Source organism: Mustela lutreola, chromosome 1 (assembly GCF_030435805.1).
Source record: "Mustela lutreola isolate mMusLut2 chromosome 1, mMusLut2.pri, whole genome shotgun sequence".
NCBI lineage: Eukaryota > Metazoa > Chordata > Mammalia > Carnivora > Mustelidae > Mustela > Mustela lutreola.
Window position 1 is genome coordinate 64818145 of NC_081290.1, and position 27623 is coordinate 64845767.

A 27623-nucleotide genomic window follows, 5' to 3' on the forward strand; every position below is an offset into this window, starting at 1 on the left:
TCCCACTTTGACTTTCTCTTGCCAAGGAGAGCCCTGGTTCTTAAGGGCTCACTGATGAGATGAGGCCAACCAAGAAAAACTTCCCTTTCCCGAAATTCCTGTGCCATACGACAGCTGACCATGGGAGTGACTGTCCGACACAGTCATGGTTTATACCCACACTGAGGGTTGCTGGAGAGGTGGGGGCAGTGGCGCACCCTGGAAACCAGTGTGGGGTGAATTTTAGAAAGAGTTAGAGGAGGGGACTTGCTATTAGCAAAGGCAGATGGGAGCAAACACCTGAGGTGACAGCCGGATGAAGACATGGAATTAGGGCTGGAGAAACAGGGGTTTCTGTTTACTGTTAAGAATAGCCTAGCAGGGACGCCTGGGGGGCTCTGTGCTCACTCTCTCTGACAAATAAATACATAAAATCTTTAAAGAAAAAAAAAATAAAAAGAATAGCCTAGCAAAAGAGCAGATGCTGATGTAACAAGAGAGAGGAGGCCTTGCAGAGGGGTGTCCTTCAGTGGCCTCCAAAGGAGCGGGGTCTGGTGCTCATGGGACACACTGGCTTCAGCTGCATGGAACCATCTAGATTAAGAAGTGGTGAAGCAGAGGATGTTGGCGCCGGGGCCGGAGGACAGATGTGGCCGTGGGGGTCTGTGGGAGTCCTCGCCTTCTTTATTTAGCAAATGTGGACTACTTTATTGTCTTTAGTGCTGTGTCATTGTTTTTCTGTGTGTGAATATAGTTTTTTAATTTTGGTATATTTCCTTTTTTAACTGTCTTAGAGCAGTTTTATATCACAGCAAAATTAAGCAGAAAGTGTGGAGTTGGGGCGCCTGGGTGGCTCAGTGGTTTAAGCCTCTGCCTTTGGCTCAGGTCATGATCTCAGGGTCCTGGGATCAAGCCCTGCATGGGGCTCTCTGCTCAACGGGGAGCCTGCTTCCCCTCCTCTCTCCCTGCCTGTCTCTCTGCCTACTTATGATCTCTGTCTGTCAAATAAATAAAATTAAAAAAAAAAATGCAGAGTTGGGGCGTCTGGGTGGCTCAGTTGGTAGGGCATGCGACTTTTGATCTCGGGGTTGTGAGTTCAAGCCCCAGGTTGGGCGTGGAGCCCACTTAAGAAAAGAGAGAGAGGGCAAAGTTCCCATAGAATGCCCAGCTGGGAATGCAGCGTTCCCATAGAATGCCCACCCGCAGCCGAGGCACCGCCTCCCCCATCTCAACGTGCTGACCGGAGTGAAACCTCCTTGCAGTCAGTGGACACGTCATCGTCACCTAGAATCCTGCCCTAGACAGCCTGCTCCCCTCCCTCCCCACACACCCTTGGCGACCACCCATCCTCTTTCTGCCTCCATAATTTCGTTTTTTCCAGAATGTCAGGGAGCTGGAATCCTAACAGTGCAGCCTGTTCAGACTGGCTTCTCTGGCTTGGTAATGTACATTTAAGGTTCCTCCTTGTCTTTTGATGAAGGTCGTTTCTTCCTAGCACTGAATATTATCTCATTGTCTGGAACGGACCATTTATTTTTTCATTCCTCCTGAAGGACATCTTGGTTGCTTCCAAGCTTTGGCAGTTGTGGATAACGTGGCTGTAAATATCCCCATGCGGGTTTTTGTGTCGACAGGAGTTTTCAACTCCTTCGGGTAAACAGCAGGGAGCCTGATTCTGGATCGAATGTAAGAGTGTGTTTAAGTTCAGCAGAAACTGCCAAACCTCCTTGTGGAGCAGCCATCCTGTTTCTGTGCCCACCCACAGTGAGCAAGGGCTCCTGCGGCTCTAGGAAGCCTGCTTCCTTGTGCCCTAGGAAGGAAGCAGGGTCCTCTGTGGATGGGATGGGCCCCTGGGGTGAAGGAGGGAGTGTGATGAAAGGAGAAGGTGCGAGAGTCATCGTGGGGTGTGGGATTGCAGGATCTAGTTCTGTAAGAGAGTGGGCAGCCTGCCTCTGGGGGGTATGTGTGCTGGGCCCAGGCATGTGTGTGAGCCACGGTTGTGATTATGCTGAGTTGGGATGAAAGGGGAGGCAGGCAAGGGACGTCAGGAGGGCAAGCGGCAGCGAAGGAGGGTGGACCAGTGGGATCTTGGTGGGTGGAGGAATCGGAGGAGCCTGTTGAGGGATCTGGGCCTAAGGGTAGTGGGGAGCCTTCATGGTGTGGATAAACGGGCTTAGGGCAACAGCTAGCTGGCCATGGAGCTTGGAGGGCTCAGCCCCCACCTGGACCCATGCCCGGCTCAATCTGATGGTAAGGCTCAACCCCAGGAAGTCACGTTCTGTTTCAGGTGTCTGGTAGCTTCTCCAGGGGGTTGGAAGGAGGAGGCAGAGCGCTTCATGGGATCCCTTTCTGATGCTCAGCGGAGGGAGGGAGGTAGCAGTTCCCTCCCGGGGACATTGTTGGGATGGGTGCTCCTTTGCTGGGCTGGCCATGGGTACACAGAAGCTCCCGTTTGCGAGCGGCATCTCCTCCTGCGGGAACGGCCACCACGAGGTGCCCTGTTCTTGGTGCTGTGATCCTCTGGAGTGGCCCAGGCCAGGATGGCGTTAGGGGAAGGAAATGCCAAGAGGAAGTGTCCCGGAGGAGCACGGACCATGCATATCATGCAGGGGTTGTCACTTCTTCTTCTTCAGTCCTTGGCCTTCTCTAGGGGGCCCCTGCATGACAGGGCCATGCAGCCATCCCTCCAGCTGGCTGCTCGCAGCTGATGTCTCTCTGGCATTCCCCACCAGGCACTAGCCTCTCGAGAGCCAGGCCTGTGAAGGTGGGGGCTCGCTCACTCAGGAACACCTCCATGCTTCCAAGGAGGCTCTGCATCCTTGCATTGTTGCTGTAAATGCTTACCCACCGTTGGAATGGTTCCCTCCAGCCTCCATGTGAGGACCAGCCTCACGGCCCTTCTGTATGCTCCAGGGCACCCTTGTTCCCACCAGAGGGGCACAGAGAAGACACTGGGGGTGGGTTTGTGTGTGTCCCAGAAGCTGCCTTGCTGCTGTGGCTTTGGCTGTTGTCCTTCTGATGGGCCCGATCTCCCACATATTCAGGTCCTTGGATCCCTTTCCTGCATCCGTGTCCTCAAGTGTCTCCTGGAGCAGGAGCCCCTTGAGGTCAGTGTGGAGTGCGCACAGGGAGGTCCCAGCGGCTGCTGTTGCATCGTGGCTGTTGTGGGCTACAGCCCTGTGTGGGGAGGGCTGTGGAGGCCACAGTGCAGCCTCCCACATGTCGCAGGGGTGAAAATCATCCCAGCTCTGCCACTTACTTCCCCCCTGCACTGGCAGCAAGTTGCTGTGTCCCACATGTCAAACGGGCTGTCAAATTGGGCTGGTGGTCTTCTCCAGCAGGAGGAACATTTCCCGGCTTGGCGCCTCATCTGCCTGCAGCCCTCCTTCCCTCCTCCGCCAGGCTCAGTGACCCCCTTCTGGAGCAGGTGGCACTTCTGCCTTTTGCTGCTGATCACACTGCCTGAGAGGAGCCCACTGAAGATTCCCAGCAGAGTGGAGTCCCCGGCTCCCGGCCCAAGCATCCCCCCTTGTTCGGTGCCATTGGTGGGTGCCCCTCGAGGGCCTTCATCCTACCCCCACACTCACACCTAGATGGAATTCAGTAAACATTTGTCAGATGGGTGAGTGGAGACGGCTTCCATGTCCTTGGTGAACACCTCCCCAGGACTGAGTGCTGAGGACGCGGTCACCACCAGCCCCGTCCCCCCAGTAAATGTAACAGACGCCCCTTGTAGTCTGGTACGGGCGCACAGCTGCAAGAGATGCTCCAGCTCAGGCTTTGGGTGTCAGTGCCGGGGAAGGATAAACTGCAGGGTGTCTGGAGAGGGACGAGGGATGTGGGGGAGCCCAACCTCTGTGAGAACCAGAAACCAGCGGGTTCAGGTCCCTGGTCCCATGGTGCCTTGTGTGCACTTTGTCTCGCCTCTTCTGTCATCTGGGGTCTTACGTTTGGGCACAGTTGTCGTCTGAGCTGTCCGGTGTGTCTGCCACTAGCCACACGAAGCAGTTGAGACTGAATTGAAGCTGGCACTCTGACTCTGCAGCTGCCTGAGCCACATTCCAGGGCTTTTCCATCCCCATGGGAAGCTCCGTTGTTCAGTGCTAGTCTGGTTGGTCTAGGTAATGAGCTGGCACTTTACTTTTGGCCTTTGTTCTTGTGAAAGAAGCTAATCTGGAGGGAAGTGAAAGGAGCCCAGGGAAGCCTGCAGCAGAAAGCACCAGAGGCTAGGACCCCTGGGGGAAGGCAGAGGCTGAGGGGAGGTGGCCTGCTGCTGGGAAGGCTGGCTTGGGTTGGGGGAGGACCAACCTGTCCTCTGGTCCGGCCTGGGGACAGCAACTGCCTTGCAGGGTGTTGGGGATCTCACTCGAGGTCCTGTCCAACATTGCCCCTGAGCTCTGGGGCACATTCTAGCATCTGGGGAGCTGCATGCAGGGAGGTGGAGGGGTGAGCACCTCGGACTTGCCCCGCAGTGCCTCCAGCCCGGAGACCAAGAACCCAGAGGGCGTTCAGGGAGTGCGGTCTCAGAGCCAGAGACGGGAGTATCTGTTCTGCCTGTCTGGTTGGGTTCTGGGCACCCAGCTCTGTTCTCCTGAACCTTGGTTTCTTTTCTCCCAAATGACAATAACAAGGCTGAGCATACAGTGTGCTTGGCATAGTGAGTGGTATTTGCGCCCCACCAGAATTCATTAGGGGCCTCCGTGTACCCCTGTGGTTGAATGAGTGAATGCTAGCAAGGGCCAGCCTGCCTGGGAGCTGAGCACTAGAAAAGGGAGAACCGAGAAAAGAAGGATTTGATCCGTCCCAAAGGGTGAATGGGCTTGACTTCCTCTGTGTGACTGATTGGTGACGGGTCAGAGTGGGCCACCTGCTGGCTTTCCTGTGATCCCGCCAGCTTGAGATGGCATGTTAAATTCCAGGGAACACGAACAAGTTCTGTGTTCCAGGTTGAGTCTGATGATCTGTTGTCCTTCCCTTGGGGGCTTAGGAAACTTCTGTTTGAGGAAGAAACCTTTCAAGTTCAGCCACTTTTTGTTGGATGCAGACCTTGAAATCCCCGTTTGTCTCAGGTGGGGCGGGCAGGCACCTTCGCTGTGGTGTGTCAAGGCAGTGGCATTCAGGAGTGGTATGGACTGAAGCAGGAAGGGACTTCGCCGGCCTACACATCTGCTTACCCGTCCTGTTCAGGAGCCAGATCGTGTCCTGGTGGACCTCGCGGGCTACACTGATTTCTCTGCAGTGCTTCTTCCCTGGCTTCTGGGAGCTGCACTGTCCTTAGAAATCTCACAGCCATGAGGCGCTTGGGTGGCTCAATTGGTTAAGCGTCTGACTCAGATCATGATCTCAGGGCTGTTAGTTGGAGCCCTATGTCAGGTTCCCTGCTTGGTGCAGAGTCTGCTTAAGTCATCCACGCTCTTTCTCTCTCTCAGGTAAATATTTTTAAAAAAAGGAATTTCAGGGGCACCTGGATGGCTCAGTTGGTTGGGCGTCTGCCATTGGTTGAGGTCATGATCTCAGGGTTCTGGAATCAAGCCCCACGTCTGGCTCTTTGCTCAGCAGGAGGCTTGCTTCTCTCTCTCCCTCTGCCTCTCCCCATTTGTGATTTTTGGTCAAATAAATAAATAAAATCTTAAAAATAAAAACAAAACTTTTGTACCTATAAGCAAGATAGTTTTGGGCAGTGGACGAAAGGAGGATGTATTTGTTCCATGCGAGAGTCATCCGGCTTTCCGCATGTGTGTGCCACCCTCCTTGCGCTGGCACTATTGGGAAATCACACACTGGGTTCTTTATGGGGAGTCCCAGATTTCTGTGTTTAGAGACTTTCTAGTCTGCCTTCTTTCTGTCCATGGTGAGGTTATGGTCAGCCTGGGAGGGGGGGGGGGATCATCAGGAAACGCAGGACAATGTGGCAGCATGGCAGTTTGTGGGATTCGGAGAAACCCACAGGCCACCCCGTTCCTACAAAGTGGTTCTCTCGCCACTGGCTGCTTCCTGCTCGCACACTGATCTCCCTTTGCCCGCTTAAGAAAATGTTCACAGAACACCCGAGCAATTAAAGCTGTCCTGCTCTATGTTCTACCCATCAGCGCCCATTCTAAAGTGTTTACGGATTTATTTTGTTTGGAAGACCCTGAATATTTGGCATAGGGAACATCAAATTCTCTTATGCCCTCTGTATTTTTCGTGTGCGCAAGGACCTACCAGATTGCCACATCCAGTCTGCTAGTTCCTGTTGCTGTTAAGTGAGCTGAGTTTGTAACCGAGAGTTGTTTTGATTTCAGTTTTGCTGATTCTTTGTTGTGAGTAGTTGTGGTTTATCTCAGGATTCGTGTAAGGTTCTGTAAATGGGAGAGTGATGAGTCATCCAGATTTGCCTAATAGCCATTCTGGGCCTGCAACATCCCGTTTTCCTGTTAATTCCCCTTTGCTTCCAGCTAGAGGCTTTTCAAATCCAGGCTCTGTGTGCACAGTGTTACGGAAATAGTACATGTCTGCAGGACTTGGAAAACTAGGTTTGAATTTTAGTCCTAATTTCTTTCAGGTTTCAGATTTGTGTGTGAGACCCATCTCCCTCCAGGAAGGGACATCTGGGCAAAGTGATGCAGAGGTAGAAGGGGCCTGGCCTTGGAGTGGGGGTGGGACACTGGCTTGCTGGGTCAGCCCTTGTCCTAGCTCCTAAAGGGTCTATCCCAGAACGAGTAGGTTTTATTCCTTTTAGAAGTTCCTTTGAAAACAAGTATTTTTTTTTATTTTAAAATATTTTATTTATTTATTGGACAGAGAGAGAGAGAGAGAGATCACAAGTAGGCAGAGAGGCAGGCAGAGAGAGAGAAGAAGGGAAGCAGGCCCCCTGCCGAGCAGAGAGTCCTATGTGGGGCTTGATCCCAGGTCTGTGAGACCATGACCTGAGCCGAAGGCAGAGGCTAAACCCACTGAGCCACCCAGGCGCCCCGAAAACAGGTATTTTTTAAAGCAGAAGCAATTGAGTGGTGGTCCCAGTTGGTGGGGAAGACCCATGAATGTATGTTTACTCCTGTGAAGGTCAGCTGCTGTAACAAACTTGACACCTGTTTGTTGGCCCAGGTGGATGGAAGTTCATTTGCGGCTGGTGCTCTCCCAGGGATCTGGTGGCTCTGGAGATTGCTCCCTGAGTTTTGTGGGCTTCCCAGCGTCAAGCCAGGAAGGGGCTGGTGGGGGTGCAGTTTCAGGGCCCAGCTGGCACTTTATTGTTTGGAACTTAGTCACGTGAAGCCCACCTGAAAGGGAGGTCGGAAAGTGGGACCAGTGGCCAGCACTGGGAGGAGATGGATTTAGCAATAGCCGGGAGCCTTGGCCCTTTTGGGGATCGTTGTTTTTTTTCCAAGCCTCCTTCCTCTCTCTCCTTCGCTAGGATTAAATGCTTGGAGTTGATGAGGGGAATGCATTGTTATTCTCTTGCCTAAAAGGTGGATCCCACCAGTTATGGGCGGGATTCTGAACTGGGTTGTAGCACAAGGAACATTCTGGATCCACCTCTGCGCCCCTCAGACCTCCAGTTCAGTTTGTGCTCTAGCCATACTTGGAGTTCTCCCAACTGTGTCTTGCCTCTGCACCTCAGCCCATTTTGTTGCCTTTGCCTGGCAAACTCCTGTTTGTCCTTTAGGATTTCACTTAAGTGTCACCTCCTCTGGGAGGCCTTCTGTGATCTCTGCAACCCCTTCCAGGGCCTTCATTTGGATCCCACAGCCCCTGGACTTCTGACACAGCATGGACACCCTTCCCACCCCTGGACCATGAGCTTCTTGAAGGCAGGGGCCACATTTACTCCTTGTTTTCCTAGCCAGTGCAGAACCTTAGTAGATGTTTAGTAAATAACCTGAAGTGAACTATAGGTAGGCTATACATTTTAAAAAGTAGTAAATTTGGCATACTTTAAAACCTGAATATTTTCCTTTTCAATTTTATTACTGTTCTAGATGCAGAGAGAAGTCTCTCCCCAGCAGTTTGGTCTGTCATTTCCGGTCACCCAGCTTCTGTAGCTTTTGGGTCACATGTACTGCCTCCACACCTGTGCTGTCTGCAGAGCTGGAATGTTCTTCTTAGTTTTATTATTTTAATTTTAATTTAATTTAATTTCTTTTTTTTTTTTTTTTACTGAGATCGTTGATGTGTTTTGTTATTTTTATTAGGACAATAATTTTTTTTAACATGTGTTTTCTTAATGCTTCTCTTTGTTTAAAAATACACAGGAAAATTTTGTTTTTTTATGTTCATCATTCTATTTTTGTCCTTTGCACTTTTATACCTACTACTGATTTTTCCCTCTTGCCATATTTCCTTAAAGACTTTTTATGAATTTTAAACTTAAAACTGTGTGTTTTGTAGTTTGGTACCCTCTTCACTTCTAGAAGACATTTCTGCAAGCAATTAGACCTTGTTCACCCATTTATTAATGGCCTTGTGGTATTCTGTCCTGTGAATCATTTACTGATCCAACAGTAAGGAAGTAGATTTTGTTCCTGCTTTTGGATGATAAAATTACCTGTGTGCAAGTCAGCATGCATTATCCACCATTCCCATGATTTCCTGAAACAGGATTCCAGGTGATCACTGTCCCACTTCCTGCTTCCGTGACCACGTCCTGACCGCTGGTCTGCCCTCCTATGAGCGTGGATGGTGAAGCCGCTGGAGCTATCTGACCATGGTGTGATTTTACTAGCAGTGAAAATCCGGCCTCTGTTTTATGAATGAGGCTGAGGGATTGTTAGAGTTTGTCGAAGCTCTGGCCACAGGTTACCGTAAACGGCTGTTGGGGGGATATTGTCCTTCTGGGGACTCCGGTTTGCTCAATAAAGAGATGCCTGTGGTTTTCTTCTCTTCTCCTGCTGGGCCCCTGCTTGGGCTCATGAGACTGACCCTGAGCCCAGCAGTGCTGGGCCACACTTCCTGCCTTTGCCTGAGATGTGCGCCTCCCCTCTGCCCCATGTCACCTTGGCCCATTTCTGCATGTGTTTAAGGCCTGTTCTGACACCTCTTTTCTGCAGCCTTCCTGGCATCCCCAGGACAGAGGGGACCTCCTCCAGGGGCACCCTCACCGGGCCTACTCTCCTGTGGCTTTATTATAGTCTGATCTAGCTTTGTATGTCTTGGGGTTACCATGAGCCCCTAAAGGCAGGGTCTGAATGTGAGTCGTCCCTGATCCCCAGCTCCAGGCCCGCTCAGGTTCCCGATCGGCACTGGCAGATTAGCTGGATGTGCTTGTTCTGTGCACTTGTGCAGCATGGACTCCTTCCTGGACCCGCGTATAAGTGGCTTTTTAAATCCACAGAGGGCTGGCCTGCTTCCTGCCGTGCTCTGTGTTATGCATGTTCTATATTCAAGAAAACAGGGATCTGCTGGCTTCATGGAGCATGGTCTAGATTTGCTGCATGGTGGGAGAGGGTACACTCCTGGGTTAGGAGTCTCACCACTGCCTGGATCAGTGGAAAAAGACAGGAAGATACTAGAAGAACTCACATTGTAAGGCAGGTGTTCACAGTGTGGTTTTGCTTTAGTGAGTATGGTTGTTGAAGTAGTTTAAAGCAAAATCTAAAAGGTAGTAATGTGCTGTTCGCAGAAGCTGCTGGAAAGGAGTTAATCTCAAATTCATTATAGGTTAAAGTATCAGCTAAAGAAACAAGGAAGGGAAACATTTATTAATTAAAGAGCAAAGTTTTTTCCACTCTTGCTGCACAATAGAATTGTCTGGAAAACCGAAAAAAAAAAGAAATTAGCGTCCAGGCCCCACCCTCAGAGATGAGTGGGGTGAGACTTGGGCACTAGGAATTTTTTTCTGAAGCTCCCCAGGTCGTTCTCGCGTGCAGTGAGGACTGAGAACCGCCAGTAGAAGGTAGAGCTCTCAGGTAGAATCCGAGCCCATCCGAGCCCTGCGGTCTGTCTGGTGACCGTAGGCAAGGGGATGGCTCTGAATTCTGTTAAGATAAGGAAGACCAGGGCGCCTGGGTGGCTCAGTGGGTTAAGCCGCTGCCTTCGGCTCAGGTCATGATCTCAGGGTCCTGGGATCGAGTCCCGCATCGGGCTCTCTGCTCGGCAGGGAGCCTGCTTCCTCCTCTCTCTCTCTGCCTGCCTCTCTGCCTATTTGTAATCTCTGTCTGTCAAATAAAATAAATAAAATCTTTAAAAAAAAAAAAAAAAAAAGATAAGGAAGACCATGTGAGCCCCTCGGGGGCGAAGTCCTGTGTCTGGTCATCGGGTAACTGCGGTCCGTGACTTTGGTGCCCAGGGTGTAGTGGGTGCCCCGCGCATACTTGTCGAATGAAGAAACCAGTGTGTGCACATGGGATTAGGGTTAGATGAGGTGAGATAGTTGGCCCTGTGTGATGAATGAATTGCTGCTGGTGTGATTAATAAGCATACTTTCCGGTCCCAAACCTCACTGAGGGGCGGGGACTCTGTTCTGCAGTTGGGAAAGGGAAAGGTGGCTCGTTTCTTACCCACAGTTTGCCATGAAGCTGTCCCTTGAGCCCAGGTCTGCCCGACACTAAATCCCCCTCACACTGTCTGTGCCTTAGGTCAGATCTTACTCCTTCAGGTTCCTAAAACAGGAAGGAACTAGTCATTCATGCCACCTCTCACCTGTCTCCAGTCCCCGGTGGGCTCTTGCTTTGTGATGCTTACAGGCCTTCGTTAGCCAGCAACTCATTTTTCCTTCTTTTCCTTTCCATTAAGAGATTAAGAATAAATTTGTATTTTCCCCCTTACAGGCATTTTCGCCCTGCCTTTCTCTCCTAAGCTGACGCTAGAGAATGCGTCCCCATGTCACTTCTGCTTCTGTTTGACGGTTGGAGAGCATTTGAAGGAGGTCTCAAGGAGGCTGTGGTGACGCAGGAGAGCCCTGGGGCTTGTTTTGAGCTCGGTGACTTAGTGGTGAGAGGCAAACAGTTTCGTGCAGGCCAGGCTTAGTTAATGTTACGTTAGGTGTCTACCATCCTGATTAGATGCCAGGCCCTGGGGACACAAAGGCCCAGGAGGCTGAGCCTTCCCCACACCCCCATGCAGCGGGAAGTGATCCCTGAACTAGGATTCTCCAGGCCTCCGCCCAAGATGTACGGGTGCCCAGAGCCCCAAGGACGGACATGGTGGGGACGGGCTTGTCTGCCAGAGAGGCCCCAGGAGTGGTTGAGCTGAGCTGCTGGTGACTGGAGGAACGCAAAGTCACATGTACAGAGGAAGCACACTCACGCACTGGCCCCGTGGAGAGTGTTGCCCACACCCCCGCGGTCACTGTCCCTGTCTGGACCTCACTCTGCTAGGGCGACCACTGTTCTGACTTCTGTCACCGTAGATCAGTGTTTTTTTTTTTAGCTTTAGATAGCTGGAGTCCTATAGCATGGCCTTTTGTATCTGGCTTGCTTTGCTCCCCTTCCAGGACATTCACCTGGTGGCTGCTGGACGGCAGTATTCGTTTGCTTTCATCATGTGTGATTCGGGTGTACACATACACCAGCGCATGTTCTCTATGGGGACACGTGACTTGTTTTTGGTTTTGATAACTCGGGAGAACGCTCATCACAGCCCTCTCGCACACGTGTTGTAGTACACGGGTCCCGGGGGTGGGGGGGCTCCCATCATCAGTCTGCGTCAGTCACAGCCACTGGGTGGTTTCCAGTGTACTGGGCGGGCAGCGTGGTTGTACAAACTTCTAGCGGCGGGTGGGCATTCTGGGTGCAGGGTCCTCTCCAAAATCTGCTAGCTTTTTGTTTTTGCCATTCCGGTGATAGATGGAGTAAAGGGTATTGGGTTTTCATTTGCATTTCCCTATTGGCTAATGATTTGGTGCATTTTTTCAAATTGTACTGACCATGTGGAATCTGGTGGAGTGTCTGTGGTTGTCTCACTGACTTGTGGACACCCTTCATGTACTCAGGAGGAGAGGCCTTTGTGAGATGGACATACTGCAAATATATACGACACTGTGACTTGTCTTTTCACTCTCAGTGTTTTTTGTTTTCCAAACAGAAGTTCTTAACTGTAATGAATTTTAATTTTTTAGAATCTTTTTTTATGGTTAGTGCCTTTTGTATCCTGTTTAAGAAATTCTTTGTTCTCTTCCAGAAGCTTTGTTTTGCCAACTATATCACTGACCCATTGGAATTAATTTTCTGTATGGTGTGAGGTGGTGGTTCATGTTTATTTACTGTGAAGACCATTCTGCTCACTGAACCTTTGAAATAAATCAGGTGACCATATATGTTCATTTTTCACCAATAAGAGCTTATATAATAGGTCTTGATATCTCATAGAGTAAGCCCTTCTATTTCTTTGTTCTTCTTTAGGATTATTTTGACTATTCTAGGTACTTTTCATATCCATATAAATTTTATTTTATTTTTTAAAATTTATTTTATTTTATTTTAAAAATTTATTCTATTCTATTATATTTTAAGATTTTATTTATTTGACAGAGAGAGAAGTGAGAGAGGGAACATAACCAGGGGGAGTGGGAGAGGGAGAGGGAGAAGCGGGCTCCCCACTGAGCAGGAAGCCCGATGTGGGGCCGATCCCAGGACCCTGGGATCACAACCTGAGCTGAAGGCAGATACCTAATGACTGAACCACCCAGGTGCCCCTCCATCTAAATTTTAAAATCAGCTTGGCAATTACCACAAAAACATCTGTGGTTTTCTTTGCAATTACATTGAATCCTTTGATCATTTTTTACTATATGAAGACTTCTGATCTCTGAATGTGGTATTTCTTCCATTTATTTAGGTTTTCTATAATTTCTCCACAATATTTTTTAGTTTTTAATGTAAGGTCTTGTGTGTCTTTCATTATAACTTATTCTAAGATAATTGTTAATTTCTGATGGTTTTATGGATGCCATTCTATAAATGTTTGCTAGAAATGCAATTACATTGTGTAGAGAACTTGAATCCTGTCATCTTGCTAAATTCAGTTATTCTAATAGTTTACCTTTGCATTCTTTGGATTTTCTTTATAGAAGATATTTTGTCTGTGGATGAGCTTTACTTCCTCCATTTCTTATACCTTTCATTTCGTTTTCTTGCCTTATTGCTCCCAGGAACTCCCAGACAGCTCTGCTCTGAAGTGGTGTGGGCAGAAACCCTTGTCTGGCTCCTGGTCTCTGGGAGAGATTTACCATTTCCCCATTGACTGTGGTGTTTGCCATAGGATACCTCTTATGAGACACCTTACTTTTTGTGAGAAACCTGTTATCAGATTAAGGAAGTTCCCTTTGATTCCTGGTTCTATGATTTAAAAAAAAAAATCATGACTGTGTTGCATTTTATCAAATGCTTTTTTTCCTGCATCTATTGACTTGCATGTGTTTTCTCCTTTATTTTGCATAGTAAATAACAGTGTATTTTTCTAATGTTAAGTAACTAACTTTGTATTCTTAGGGGAAAAAATCCCAAATTGTTTGTGTTACATCATCCTTTTATATCTATTGTTGGGTTGGTTTGGTAATACTTTATGAATTTCTGTCCATATTTATAAGCATGTGACCTGTAATTTCCCTTAGGTTTTGGATATCAGGATTATGCTGGCTTTCTAAAATGGGTTGAGTGTTCTGCTTTCTGTTTCTCAAAATTTTTATAAGATTTTTCTCTTGTGGTTGAATGATCCTACCGATATGTTATAACTTACAGAACCAAACACCAAAAGACTCAATTTTATTGTATATGAGTTTTATTTACTTGTGTATTTTTTACACTTTTTTTTTTAAGATTTTATTTATTTATTTGACAGAGAGAGAGAGCGAGCTCACAAGTAGGCAGAGAGGCAGGCGGCGGGGGTGGGGGAGCAGGCTCCCTGCTGAGCAGAGAGCCCAATGCAGGACTGGATCCCGGGACTCTGAGATCATGACTTGAGCCCAAGGCAGATCCTTAACCCACTGAGCCACCCAGGCACCCCTCTTTTTTAGTCTTTAAAGGTAGGCTCCATGCCCATCATGGAGCCCAACGCAGGGCTTGAAATCATGACCCTGAGGTCAAGAGTAGTGTGTTTAACCTACTGAGCCACTCAGGCACCGCTGTTGTATATGAACTTAAAAAATAATAAAAAGGCTTCACAGGAGGGGCGCCTGGGTGGCTCAGTGGGTTAAGCCTCTTCCTTCCGCCCAGGTCATGATCTCTGGGTTCTGGGCTCAAGTCCTGCATCAGGCTGTCTGCTCAGCAAGGAGCCTGCTTCTCTCTCTCCTCCCTGCTCCACCGCTCTCTCTCTTGCTATCTCTGTCACTGTCTCTGCCTCTCAAATAAAGGACTATTCTGACTAAATGCATGCACTTACAAATTCCTGCTGTGCTGCTGGAGACCACCTGATCGGGTGCAGCAGCAGGTCCCGGTGGGGGAGTGGGGCCAGGATAGAGCAGGCAAGCCCTCTGGCCCCTCTCCCTGTCACTCTCCTCACACCGTGCTCTCCTGCACTAGCCACCTGCAGCTTCATGTGCCTGCGTCCCTCCAAATAGTTCCTTAACCTGCCATATGTGGGTTTCTCCACTGTATGTCAGGAAAAAAAAAAAAAAAGATCCAAAAATATCTGTATTTTAAAAACCCACAAAGAATACTCAGGTCCAAATGGCCTCACTAGTGAATTCTTCCAAATCTTTAAGGAAGTACACAAACTCAGAGAACAAGCCTCTTATTCCTCCCCTCAGCCTCCCAAGGAAATACAGTAGATCATTCAATAAAAACATTTATAGGCATTATTCACCAAGAAAAATGTATTCAACTAGGACTTTTTGCTGCCCCCGCAAGGGCCATTTAACATTGTAGGCATATGTGTGTCTATCTGTATTTTAAAAATTCCCCTGTGAAATCTTTTTTTAAAAAATATTTTTAGTCGGAGCAGTCCTTCTCAAACCTGAGTGAGCATCACAGCCATCCAGAGGGCTCATTCAGAGCTCGCTGGCCTTATCCCCAAGTTTGATTCAGTCAGTCTGGGCAGGGCTCAAGAATCTGCGTTTCTTGCCCCTTCCCAGGTGATGCGGCCTCCAGTCCAGGTTCCCCACTTTGGGATCCATGCTGCCAGAGGACATGGGTTAGTTGGCACCTGTCTGTCATAGGCTGTGCTGGGGTCGGTGTGTTGTTTGCCATCGCAGAGCCCGTTCCTGTGCCGTGCTGTCTCGCACATTTGATTGTTTTCTTTTTTCTTTTGGATAGCAAAAGTAATACATGCTCATTTGTTGCTGCTGTTGTTTGTCTTTTCTTTTTTAAGCAGTACAGAAATTTGTAAAAGGAGAATTTCTCTCTTTGGCCCTCATCGTCTCCTCCTGCCAGAGCTGGCCACTGCTGGCTCTCTGCAGTCAGATGTTTCCTGTGCTGTTGTGAACACACACACACACACACACACACACCCACTACCACACCCCCACCCCCCAGGCTGGGGTGCATGAAGAATTGTTTTACCATGGACTAATTGTTGACACATGACTGAGGGATGCCCTCGTGACACCCCAGAGGCACCCGACCTAGAGCAACTTCTTGTGGGTTTACATTAGGTCATTTTTCCTGACCTTGAGTTGTTCGTTAGATCTTGTCCTTTTTTTATACCTCGCAGTACTTGAAGTCATAAGGGTGGGAGCACCCTCTAGTGAGGGTTCTTATGCAGGTTTGTGCCAGGGGTTTATGTGAGAGCGTTTGGGACCCACCTGCATACCTGATTGCTTTTTCACAAAGGGTGCTGTCTGGCACTCGGGACACCTTGTGCCCAGTGGGATTCTGCTTTTGTCCTCAGTCAGAAGAAGCGGCTGTCAGTGTCGTGACTGTTTAGCCTACCATGGCTGGCAGGCTGTGGCTCTGGGTCACTGCAGAGATGTGAGGGAAGAGCTGTGTCGGGAACCCGGTCACACGGGCTTTGCTTCCCAGACCGCCTACCCTCCTCCCTCCCTGTGACTAGTTAGGAGTCAGAACCCTGCCCGCCCCACCCCTGCCTTTCCAGCTGGGCCACCCCGTCCCTGTGTCTTAATCTTCCAGACTGGAGCAGGGCCCCGAATGGTGCCTCCCCAGGACGGTGGCCCCGGCCCCAGGAATGTGGCCTGGGAGAGTCCACGCTTCTGGGGCTGGCCTTTCAGAGCTGCGTGGCCACTGTCGACACCATGGCGGTCTCCCCGGCGTTCCTGTTAATGGACAGGTTTGTGGTTGCCGTCTTGCCTTTCTTGATTTTGTAAATGGAGGCGTCACCGGAGCTTGGTTTTTGCCTGTGTGTAGGTTTTCGCAGGATTTAGCCACATCCCCCTGCCCACCCACTCCCCCACTCCCCCCGAGACAGAGCTGTGCCTTTGGTGTTCCTCAGTTTAAGCTGGTGTGGTCCTGTTTCTCCAGGAGGGTTCCTGTGGGCCAGGAGCTCCCAGGCCTGCCTCTTTATGCAGGTGGTTTCCAGTGCTCACTACACGCCTTCGTATTGACTGTCACCTCTGGTTTTAGGGATCGGCTTTTTAGCATCAGATGCTACTGGAGTAACGTTTTCTGAAGGAGGAGAGACACCAAGTGTTTCTGGATCTTGGGTACTTTTAATTGTGTGTGGAACTAGGAAGTTTGAGCCCCCTCTTTGGTCACAGTAATAACAACCCCTCAGTGTGTGTCTGACTCACCTCCTATTTCCTGTGGGGGGGGGGTTGTCACGCAGAGGCTGCCTTTGTAGATTGCGGTTTTGTGTTTTGTGTTTCCGTGACAGTGGAGTGGGCTGGTCTTCTCCCCCAGGGCTCTCAGAGTGGAGTCAGAGGCCCTGTGTGAGTGTCTGTAGCAGTGGAGCGTGCCAGTTTTTGAGGGCTGGAGATCTGGAAGAAACACCTAAGAAATGGGCTTTAGAGGAATCGTTGAAGATTTTTGCCTTCTCTGCTCCCCAAAGGAGTGCCAGGATTTCTGTGTCCCTTCAGGAGCAAGTTCCTTGACCTCACCTAGACTCCATTTTCCATCTGTACCACGTCAATTCTAATACCTCTCCGGTGGGGTTCAAGCCCCGGCGGTGCTTCTGGGTGACGATGACATGCCTGTCTGCTGTCCTGGGAACGGAGTGCTACATGTGTCAGCTATTTGTGATGACTGTGGAATGAGCTTTGGAATGTCTCTTTTGTCAGCAGGACAAAGGAGGGAAAGAGCCAGGAGCCCCAGGAACTATTACTGAATTAGAAGCAAGAGTTCAAATGTATAGTCTTGAAGAAGGACTTTGGAGGTTTATTTTCCAAGATTCTGAGAGAAGTTTTGAGAAACCCGATGAGTGTTTGTTGCTTGTGGAACCGGCTCTACCGGGTCAGGGCGGACTGTAACTTTGTGCTCCAGCTGCTTTGGCCTTCTGGGCTGGTGCTGCCAGTTGCCAGGGAGCAGCCTTGGAGCTTCGGGTCCAAGGCTTGGCCCTGCGTTGCTCAGCTGTGTGTCTCTGGGCGGGACTCCCCCGCCTCCGAATCCTGGCTTCCTCTGTTTTAAATGGAGAGGAATAGTTCTTGTGTGATCATTCTGATAATTCCTCCAAAAGCACACATTCAGTACATGTGTTCCCCTGTGTGCCGGCAACAGTTCCGGACCCTAGAGGCACTGTGGTGAATAGAGACAGAATTCTTTCATCATGGGCTTTACCTTCTGGTGATGAATGCACAGAAAGTAACAAGTTGATCAGACTCAGCAGGAAATACACTGAAGGGCTTGCTATCTGTAGGGCGCTGGCTCTAAGTGATGCCCTTGGCACACACATTAGGGGTTTTGAAATACTCGGGTGTTGGGACCCAGAGCCAGCCCCTCATCTCCATTGACAGCTGTCATTTTCAATTGCTCCCAGAGTCACTGTTTTGACCTCAGTCACGTCTGGAAGTGAAGTTCATGGGGGCAGAGCTGACAGTAACAGCCTCATCCCATAGCATCTAGGAAGAAAGGGAGTTGGTCCTTGGATTCTACTCTCTCTTGTCGGAAAACAGAGAGATGGAGCTTTGGGTAGAAGTCCTTGCTGGAGTCCCGTCATGTGGAAGCACGTGGTTTTGAGTTTAAAAGTCAAAACATGACAATTTTGGATTTGTGATGTTAATGATGCTTAGCCTTCATAGTTAAACATAATTTTCTTTCTCAGGATTCCCCGGGGTGCCTGGGTGGCTCAGTCAGTGAAACATCTGCCTTTGACTCCGGTCATGATCTCGGGGTCCTAGGGTTGAGCCCCACATCAGGATTCCTGCTCAGTGGGGAGTCAGCTTCTCCCTCTGCCACTCCCCCTCTTGTGTTCTCTTACTTGCATTCTTGGTCTCAAATAAATAAATAAAATCTTAAAAAAAAAAAAACAAAGGATTCCCCAAAGTAAATGAGCTTCAAAGCCCACTAAAACCTGGATCTGGCCCTGCAGACTGGTGCACTGGCTGGTCCTCTGAAGCGAGGACAGTGGAAGGACCAACTGCAGCATGACCCGCTAGGGATTTGCGGCTTCCCTCCGGCTGGTGGTCTTGCAAGAGCACATGCCCTGGGGGCTAGATCCTGTAGCCCTTCAGGAAAAGACAGAAACCTAGGTTGTTCTGTGATTTCTTTCTTTCTTTTTTTTAATTTATTTGACAGACAGAGATCACAAGTAGGCAGAGAATCAGGCAGAGAGAGAGGACAGAAAGCAGGCTTCCTGCTGAGCAGAGAGCCCAAAGTGGGGCTCGATCCCAGGACCCTGGGATCATGACCTGAGCCGAAAGCAGAGGCTTTAACCCACTGAGCCACCCAGGTGCCCCCTGTGATTTCTTGATCAACACAAAATGTTGACAGATGTTTCAAACTGGAAAACACCGTGTAGGCAGCAAACACAGACCACGGCGTTACCTCTCCCCTGGGAACCCCCGCACACCCACCCGGCTTCATCCTCACCGTGGTCCCAGGAAGGTTTGTCCTCTCTGCTTACAGATGAAGAACAGCAGGCCCAGGGCTGCCACTGCTTCTGTGGGGGTATGGATGGGAAGCCCTGAAACCCCATTGTGTTCAGATTTGGGGGCCACTCACTAGGAAGGCCGCTGTTCTGCCTCTGCCTGAAGCTGCTGTAGCAAGGGGGTGCCAGCATTGTGAGGGGTTAGCAAGGAGCCTGGGCCACTTGGCGGAGCTTTGGAATGTCTCTTTTGGCCATCGTTGCCTTATTGCCTGTGCTGGCTCGCAGGAAGCTTGGGAGAGGGACGGGAACGCGTGTGCGCTGCCCCATTAACCACAATGCAGGCTGGCTGCTCTTCTGGCTGGTGGTGGCCCGCTCATCTCCTCGGTCTGGGAGGAGGGGACACTGCTGGGAGGCCTGCAAGGGCCTGGTTTTGATTCCCTGGTGGGTGATCTTGGGAACTTGCCTAACCTGTAGGCCATTTTCCATGGCACACTGTCCCCAGTCTCTCTCAGCCCCCGCTCCCAGCTCGGTGGCCTGAAGCGCCGTGGGGGGTGGCCCGTGCCCCAGCTGCGCTGTCATGTAGGCCCTGCGGGCTGAGCACCCGGATGCCTTCATGGGTGCACTCTCCGTAGCTCTCCACTTTTCTCTCCCAGAAGGTTTTCGTTTTTATACCAGTAGAGCTGAACATTTTCATTTTCTCTTCAGTTTTTTGCTCGTATAAGTCACTTCCCACCCAACGCAGGCGCCCTGTCAATACCATTTCCTTCTTCTCCCAGGGGCGGTCTGTGCTCTATACTTTTACACAGCTTGCTTTTCTCCTTCAGCAATAGGTAGCTTGCAGTCTTTTGAAAGAGTGCCCCCCCCCCCCCCACCGTCTTGGTGCTGCGAATGGGAGTGTCATGAACCCTTGGGCTGTTTTTAGTATTTTTGTGACATATTTAAACCCTGCTTTGTTCCAGCTGACATCTTTGGGCAGGGTGACTCGGTTGACGGTTGACGAGCACATTTCTCACATTCAGCAGCATCTGTGGCTGGTGGCCCAGTCCTGGGCAGCATAGGCCTGACTCCTTTTTCAGGGGATGAGGGCTGTTGAGGTCGCTGGGTTGTGTGTTTCCTCACTCCCTCAGCCCCACTCAGCCCCTTGTCAGGCTTCTGTGTGTGTCCTGCCTACGGGGCTGCACTGGACAAGCGGGGGCTCACAGCTGGAGGAGGTGGGGGAAGGGAGCTGCGGTCAGGGTCCGAGCAACCTGTGCTCAAGGGTTCTTAGTGAGAACCGGGTCCTACTGGGCCATATTGACCCGGTGAAATGTGTCCATGCCTGATCTTGCTGCTAATTGTGATATGGCACTTTTCTTGAGAGCTGGTGGACAGAAATTTACACGCCATTATTTTTAGCATGACTTTGTCACTGGTGGCCCATATCTCTTCCTCTGAGTTGTTGCCTCTTGAAATGAAAAGAATTATATTGTAAGCCAGGGGTAAGGACCCCAGTGAAACCCTGCCTCCTTTTTCCTGCTTAAGGGTCTTTTGCCCCCACAGGATGGGAGGGTTAGTCTCTGTCCTTGTAGTTGGGCGTGGCTTAGTCCTCAACCACCCATGTGTTTCCCAAGGGCTCTCAGCATTGCTGTAAAGTGCATCCGGATAGGCCTCATCGACAGATCCCTGCCCTGCAGGGTCACCTCCCTTCAGCCCACCATTCCCTTAAACCTGGCCTGTGCCCCCCCCCCCCCGTCCCTCTGATGCCTCCAGGGTGCAGAGTGCCAGCCCAGCTGCAGGGGATTGAGTGGGGGGTGGCAAGGCTGGCAGTCCTTTAGAAGAGAAGCCCTCCCACGGCAATGGGGATGATGGCGATTATTCCCGTGAACCGAGTGTGTGTGGAAGCAGCAGGCCAGGCCTGCGAGGTCCCTTGCCTCATCTGATCCTCAAAATGTGCCTGTGATCAGGAGCACACTGAGGGTAAGGGGTGAGGCACATGTGGCGTTGAAGCCGGTGAGGGGATTTGGGGGACAGGGCTGGTAGGATCCGTGTGTGCTCTCAGAAGACCACCCTGCCCGCCATGTGGAGGAGACTTCTGGGTGTTGTGGCAGATACAGGGGGCATTCTGCAAGGCCCCAGGGTCTGCCGGGTCATGTTCTGTGCCTGAGGGACACTTGAAGGAAGCCTGGGGCAGGCATATATGGGCTGTGACTGGCTGGTTGCAGGCCTGATGTGTAGTCCCCAAAAAGACACAGGAAGAGGGCTGGAGAGGGTGGCCAGACCCTTGTCAGATCAGGTGAGAGCTTTGGAGCTAACCTGAGGAGAGATAGAAGGTTTCTTAGCAAATCAGACTGACTCTTTGTTGTTCTGTAGAGCTGAGGCCCTCAGAACAATTCCCTGGATGAATGTAGCCTGGTGGGTTGTTGAGCGAGCCTCCTGCCTGAGGGTGATCCTAGGGCCAGCTCCTGAGGGATTGTGAGGTTACCTCTGGAAGAGTCCTCAGGTGCTTCCCTGTCATTACTCACCCCTGCCAGCTACAGGAGGGTGGACCTGAGCGGGCATCACAGAAGGGGCGGTAGTCAGGAGGGAAGCCAGGCCCACTCCCAGGTAGGGTGCGTGCAGGTCAGAGGTGCCGTGTGGGTTGGCTTGCGGGTGCGGCTGGGTTGGGCCGCAGTCCCATTACGCACCTCACAGCCCTGCACCTGCGTCCCCTGCAGACATGTACGGTGTCTGCTCTGTTTGCTGGCCAACAGGTGTGGCACACCTGCTGCGTGCTGGCTGGGATTGTGGGGGTGCAGAGGCGACTCTGCCCTTCCCTCCTGGTAGCCCCACCCCAAAGAGGAGCTGTGTGGAGAGGAGCCAGGGGCCCTCCAGCAAATACAGTGTAACTGGCTGCGTGCTGTGGGAGCTGAGGCCCTGCTAGGGCTGGTGGTGGCCGGTGGGTGAAGGCTTTGCAGAACCTGGCCAGACGTGAGGGCTTCCTGGAGCTGCTCGTGGCATGGTGCATTTGGAATGATCTTGATGAAACAGGAAGCTTGAATCAAGCGGTCCCTATGTTCTGCCCCTGGTCAAGTGTCACAGATGGTGGCAATGGCAGCAGGGGGGTGCTAACTTGCTGAGGACCCATAGCTGTGGCTCTAGCCTCTCCTGGACTGGGGAGAACGGCACCAGCGTGTGACTCTCATCCAGGATGACCCCAAGGGTGCCTCCGGGCCAGCCAGACAGCACAGGGTTTAAAGGGCTCAGTCAGGGCTCCTGGGCTCTCCCCGCCCCATCTGCACACCTGGCCCCCGGGAATGGGGCTTGGGCACATCATGGCCAGAGGCAGGGGCTTGGCTCCAGCTGGCCTTCTGGGCTTAGTGGCCAACTCTGTGCCAGTCTTCCAGGGACCCACCGATCTGAAAGGGAAGCCAGAGGCCGGAACCTCTTTCTGGCCGGCTCTCTGTTCCCTGTGCTGAGGACACAAAGAGTTGAAGCTCGGGTGGGATTTCCTGTCCTTTCAGAGCTCTTCGGCCTCTCATCCATGACAAATAACCCAACCAAGGATACCTTTCTTGAGCCTTTCAGAAGTCATGGCCTATCATGTATCGTGATTTTTTAAAAAGATTTTATTTATTTATTTGATAGAGATTACAAGTAGGCAGAGAGGCAGGCAGAGAGAGGGGGGAGGCAGGCTCCCCGCTGAGCAGAGAGCTCGATGTGGGGCTCAATTCCAGGACCCTGGGATCATGACCTGAGCCGAATGCGGAGGTTTTAACCCACTGAGCCACCCAGGCGCCCCATAAAGATTTTTAATTTATTTACTGGACAGAGAAAGATCACAAGCAGGCAGAGAGAGAGGGCTCCCCACTGAGCAGGGAACCCAATGTGGGGCCTGATCCCAGGACCCAGAGGTCATGACCTAAGCCTAAGGCAGAGGCTTAACCCACTGAGCCACCCAGGTGTCCCTTGTATGGTGAATTTTGATAAGTTCTCTCTGTACTATGTTTGTACAACTTACAAGCCTTCGCAGGGGATGAAGAAAACAAGGTTTCTGTTGCTCCTGCTGCTTTTGCTGGCCGTCTGTGTGACTAGCTCCACCGGTCTGGTCCGGCTACCGGATCCCAGTCACCGGTCACTTCTGTGCGGTTCTCTGTCCCAGTCCTTACTACTCTAGACCCTAGGTGACCCGCATCTGTCTAGAATGGGGTCAGGTTTCATTACCTTCCTCACTGTTTGTCCCTTGTGCCCTGTTCCCTTCTCCAGAGGCAATGCCTCTTTAGCAAAATGTGGACCATTAGTGAGCGGAGAGTTCTGGAAGTTGAGATTTTCGCTCAGTTTGAATCGCGTGTCCTCCACTGTTGGCTGAGTTTTCACAACTCAGAGTTTGTTTCTTACAAAGGTGTATAGAATTGCCTTGGCCTATGAAGTGGTTTCTATTATAAACACAACAGAAAAGCAAGGAAGAGTATGTGAAACCTTTTGTTTCCTTTTGGGAAGTTTTTATCACTTTATTTTTATTGCTTTCAAATTTGTTGAAAAGTTGCAAGAAAAATAACCAACTTCCAAGTATCCTTTACCCAGATTCACTGTTTGTGTCTCACTTCATGTGTTATGTGTGTTGTTTTGTTTTGTTTTAAGATTTTATGTATTTATTTGAGTGAGGGAGCAAGAACAGGGCGAGAGGGAGACGCAGGCTCCCCGCTGAGCAGGGAGCCCAGACTGGGGCTTGATCCCAGGATCCGGAGGTCATGACCTGAGCCAAAGGCAAATGCTTAACCGGCAGAGCCACCCAGGTCTCCCCTCACTTCCTGTGTTTTATCTGGTCTGTCACTGTGGTGTAAGCAAGTAAGTATTTCTAGGAAGCATTAGAAGAACCGGTGGGAAGTACAAGTACCTTCCCTAAGAACAAGGGCACTGTCTTACATAAGCGCTGTGCGGTTACAAGATCAGCAAATTTAACATAAATCTCGTGCTCTTTCCTAGTCCACAGAGTGTATTCACATCCCGTTAGTTGTTTCAGGAATCTTCTCCAATAGTCGGTCTGTCTGTTGCCGCCATCAGCATAGTGGGCTGTTGTCGGGGCCCCAGAGCGGGAGGCACGTGCCAGCTCCTCTGTGCTGGGAACGCGGGCTCTGAGCACCTGCCCAAGCAGGCTTGCCTTTGTACTGACAAGGAATTTGTGGGAGATGCTTTCAGAATCGGTGGAAACCATCATCGTCAGCTGTCAGCTGCCAGGCCGAGCGCCCACTGGTCCTTTCCCATGTCCACGCGCCCGCCTGTGCTTCTGAGGCTGCATCCCTCCTCCGCTGCCTCTTTGTGCTTGCTCAGATACATATGGGCTTTTGGATTCTTGTTTTATTCAGTGGATTATAATCCCTTGCCCTCATTATTTATTTCAACGACTAGATTGTTCCAGATTTAGCCAGGGAGAGTCTGTGTTTCACGTTGGCTTCTGTTTCCTTAAGACGCGTCCCCGTATTTCTCTGAGCACTTTCTTCCTTTCTGGCACAGGAGATGCTGCAGGGTCATTTTACACTTTCCAGTGAGCCCTGGAAACTGTTTTTAATGAATGCACCAGCCTGTACAATCCAAAACGTAGTTTATTTTGTACTACCGGTGGGGACTTACCTATGGTCTTCGGGACTTTTGTTTACATGTGGTTGGGAGGGAAGACCTCGTGACTGCTGGCTGAGTGGCTTTCTTTTCATGGCCCGTGGAGACTCTTTATGAAGAGATAATGCAGATTTACCTTATAGATAACTTCAACTAAGCTAGAGGTTAATTATTAAAGCAACTGCTATTTTTTTTTAAGATTTTATGTCTTTATTTAGAGAGCATGTGAGAGTGGGGGGAGGGGGAGAGGGAGAGAATCTCAAGCACACTTCACACTGAGCACAAAGCCTGACACGGGGCTTGATCTCTCGGCCCTGAGATCATAACCTGAGCTGAAACCAAGAGTCATACACTCAGCCCACTGAGCCCCCACTGCCTCGCAGCTCTTATTTTTTAAGCACTAACTATGTACCTGTCATTTTAATTCCAACAAAGACCCTTGGTAAACATAAGGAAACTGAGGCTCAGAGAGATGAATATACTGGTCAAATTCACACAGTTAGTAACTGGGCCAGGGTTTCAATTCACTTTAGTCTGATTTTAAAACTCACTTTTTCTGGGGGTGCCTGGGTGGCTCAGTGGGTTGAGCCTCATCCTTCAGCTCAGGTCGTGATCTTAGGGTCCTGGGATCGAGCCCCGCATCGGGCTCTCTGCTTGGCAGGGAGCCTGCTTCCCCCACTCTCTGCCTCTCTGCCTACTTGTGATCTATCTCTCTCAAATATATTTAAAAAAAAAAACAACAACAACAACTCAGTTTTTCTGGGATATTTTGTTGTGATACAAGGTAGTTCCTTACTCCAAATTATAGAATTTGCACATGTCACAGTTGAACAACAAAAAGCTTATTTGTGGTTATGGGGCTTTTTCCTGGTTGCATAGTTCTGTGTCTTCTCTGATGACAGGTCTGCAGAATTAAAACTTGTGGTTCTTCATGGTGTTCCCTCAAAGGAAGGTCTACTTGTTTCCATTAGAGAGTGACTTGGCGGTCCTGGTGTTTCTGTGAATACCCAGAAGTTCCCTAACCCTCTTATTTTCTTCCTATAGGAATTTGCTTGCTAGAAAACAGAATGCAAGACTTGACAAACAAAATGACTTGGGATGGAAGTTATTTGGAAAAGTACCACTTCGAGAGAATGCTCAGAAAGATTCAAAGAAAATACAAAAGGTATATGAGACCCCAAAACGCAGAAATATGCTGTGCAGCGCTATTTATGAACCTTGCTAAAGTGACCTTTCTGGAGGCTTTGAAATTGGAAAACTTTGTGTTGATCTGCATGCCCACTTCTAAAATCTGAGTCTGTCATCAGAAAGTTGATGCCTTTAACCTTTTCCATTCCTTGTCGCTTCCCGCATGCGCATAGGGGAGAGCTGGCTTCGCTCTGTGTAATGTCACTCGATCGGTTTTTCCAGTACTAGTTGCAGATGTGTTTATTGTCAAACTTTTATTAATTGTGTTCCTTATTAAAGCACTCTCCCCTCCGGTCCCATGGGTTTCTTGGAGTGTCATCCTTCCATTGCTGATTTGGCCAAGAATGCAGAGGCCATCGCTCATCCCCTTCATCGCTCCCGTAGGAGGACCCTTTCCCCTTGCTGGCCTGGGAGCTGCTCCCTTTTCCGAGCAGGGGGAGGGAGTGGGGTACAAGGGTTGGGCCAGGCCTGTCGTATCTCATCACTGGGATGCTGACAGCTGGAGGCATGTGCTCATCTTTTCAAAGAAGGCTCGTGCACAGACTCTGCGAGGCCAGAGGTATCTATGGCTTGGACTTTGACTGTTACCAGCTGCGTCTTCCCCTGGACTCTGAGTCCCAGCCCTCCTCACAGAATGCCATTTGCCCAATGCCGTGACACTGCCCCCCAGCAGGCTGCCTCCTCCCACCTCAGTTTTGTATTTACTGATAGTTGTTCAGTGAATACTTTTGAGGACCTACTAAGTGCCCAGCCTCAGGTGTGGCGCTGGGCTGAGAGAAGTGACCACAGCATTTGCTCCAGAGAGCCCCTTTGGTAAGGAGAGGACTCCAGGGCCGGTAGGAGGAGAACCGTAGGTGTGTGTGGGGGCGGGGCTGGGCCTGCTGGGCCAGGCCTCATACATGGTTGAGTTCAGAGGTGTGGCACAGTTACTAAAACGGGGGATCCTGAATTGAGTGCTTCCTCTGTGCCAGTTTCAGATGAGTCAGCACTTGGGTTTCTAGTTCATTTTAAAGCTTGTAACTGCCTTCTGCAGAAGGTACCATTATTATCTTACCAAAGAAGCACTTAAGAGATGGGCTGAGTGACTTGGGCAGAGCTAGACCCTACCCTAGGGCTCTTGCTTCTCCTCTGAGTCTTTGCAAGGAAGGGGCGGGAGAAAGTGGGGGCGGCCTGTGCCAGGGCTGAGGGGCTGGGGCTGTGTGTGGCCTGCACCTGGGGAGCAGTGGGAGGGGCTGTCCCTGGGGCCTGTGTCATGTGCTGGGCCTGGAACCTGTCTCTGACCTGAAGGCTCTGGGTAGTCCCAGAGGATTTTACTTACCTAAGGAGTGAAAAGTCCCCTTGGCAAGAATGTAGCTCTTGGACTAGTCCAGAGGAGTAAAGTGGGGTCTGACCCAGCGCTGTGGTTCTTGTGGGTTGAGGGTACCAGATGTGCTGGGTAGAGGGGCACGGCATGCGTGGGAGGCGGTGAGGGCATGCCGGGGCTCTGGCTTGAACAGCATGGGGAATCTGCACGCATTTCAAGTGTTTCTGCTTCAGCAAACTGAAGGTCTGAAGCTGTTCTGAAGGTTGTCTGACACTCCTTATCGCGATTGTCTGGGCCCAGGGAACTTAGCAAGTACACCGGTGTTGGAATTCGCTTTTATAGATTGTCATATTTTGAATTGGAATCACTTATTGTATAGGCTTAGTATAATAGCATACAATTAAAAGGTGATTCATTTATATGCAAAGCTCAGCTATAAATTTCTTAGAAACTAAATAGCCAAGCTGAATTTTTAAAGAAATCCACACTTTGGAAAAAAGTAACCATTGTCCTTCTGTAGATTTTCCCATGACTCTTAGTAGCACTTGCATCGTGTTTGAATTTCTTTGTTGTCTTTGTTGAACCTTTTTTTTTTTAAGGTGAACATGGATTATGTTCTTGAACCTAAAGGATTTTTGTGAACTGAAATGACTAGGTCCATTAATCATGTGGTAACACAGTACTGCAGAGAAGAGGGCCATCTGGCTTCAAGCATCAATAATAAAGGATGTAATTGTACCTGCATGAGTCATAC

At 50.2% G+C, this 27623-nt stretch overlaps 1 protein-coding gene across 6 annotated transcripts in view; it reads left to right on the plus strand.

The window, feature by feature from the left end:
- The window catches only part of TBC1D14 (TBC1 domain family member 14), a 104166-nt gene that overhangs the window by 21564 nt on the left and 54979 nt on the right, over nt 1–27623 (plus strand). For 5 of the 6 annotated variants that reach the window (XM_059165868.1, XM_059165858.1, XM_059165836.1 and 2 more), the window contains exon 3: nt 25423–25543. In XM_059165868.1, coding sequence (XP_059021851.1) covers nt 25423–25543 — 121 coding nt within the window. Of the gene's footprint in view, nt 1–16066; nt 16117–25422; nt 25544–27623 lie in introns of those variants that run through there. The other variant, XM_059165881.1, reaches the window with a different exon arrangement.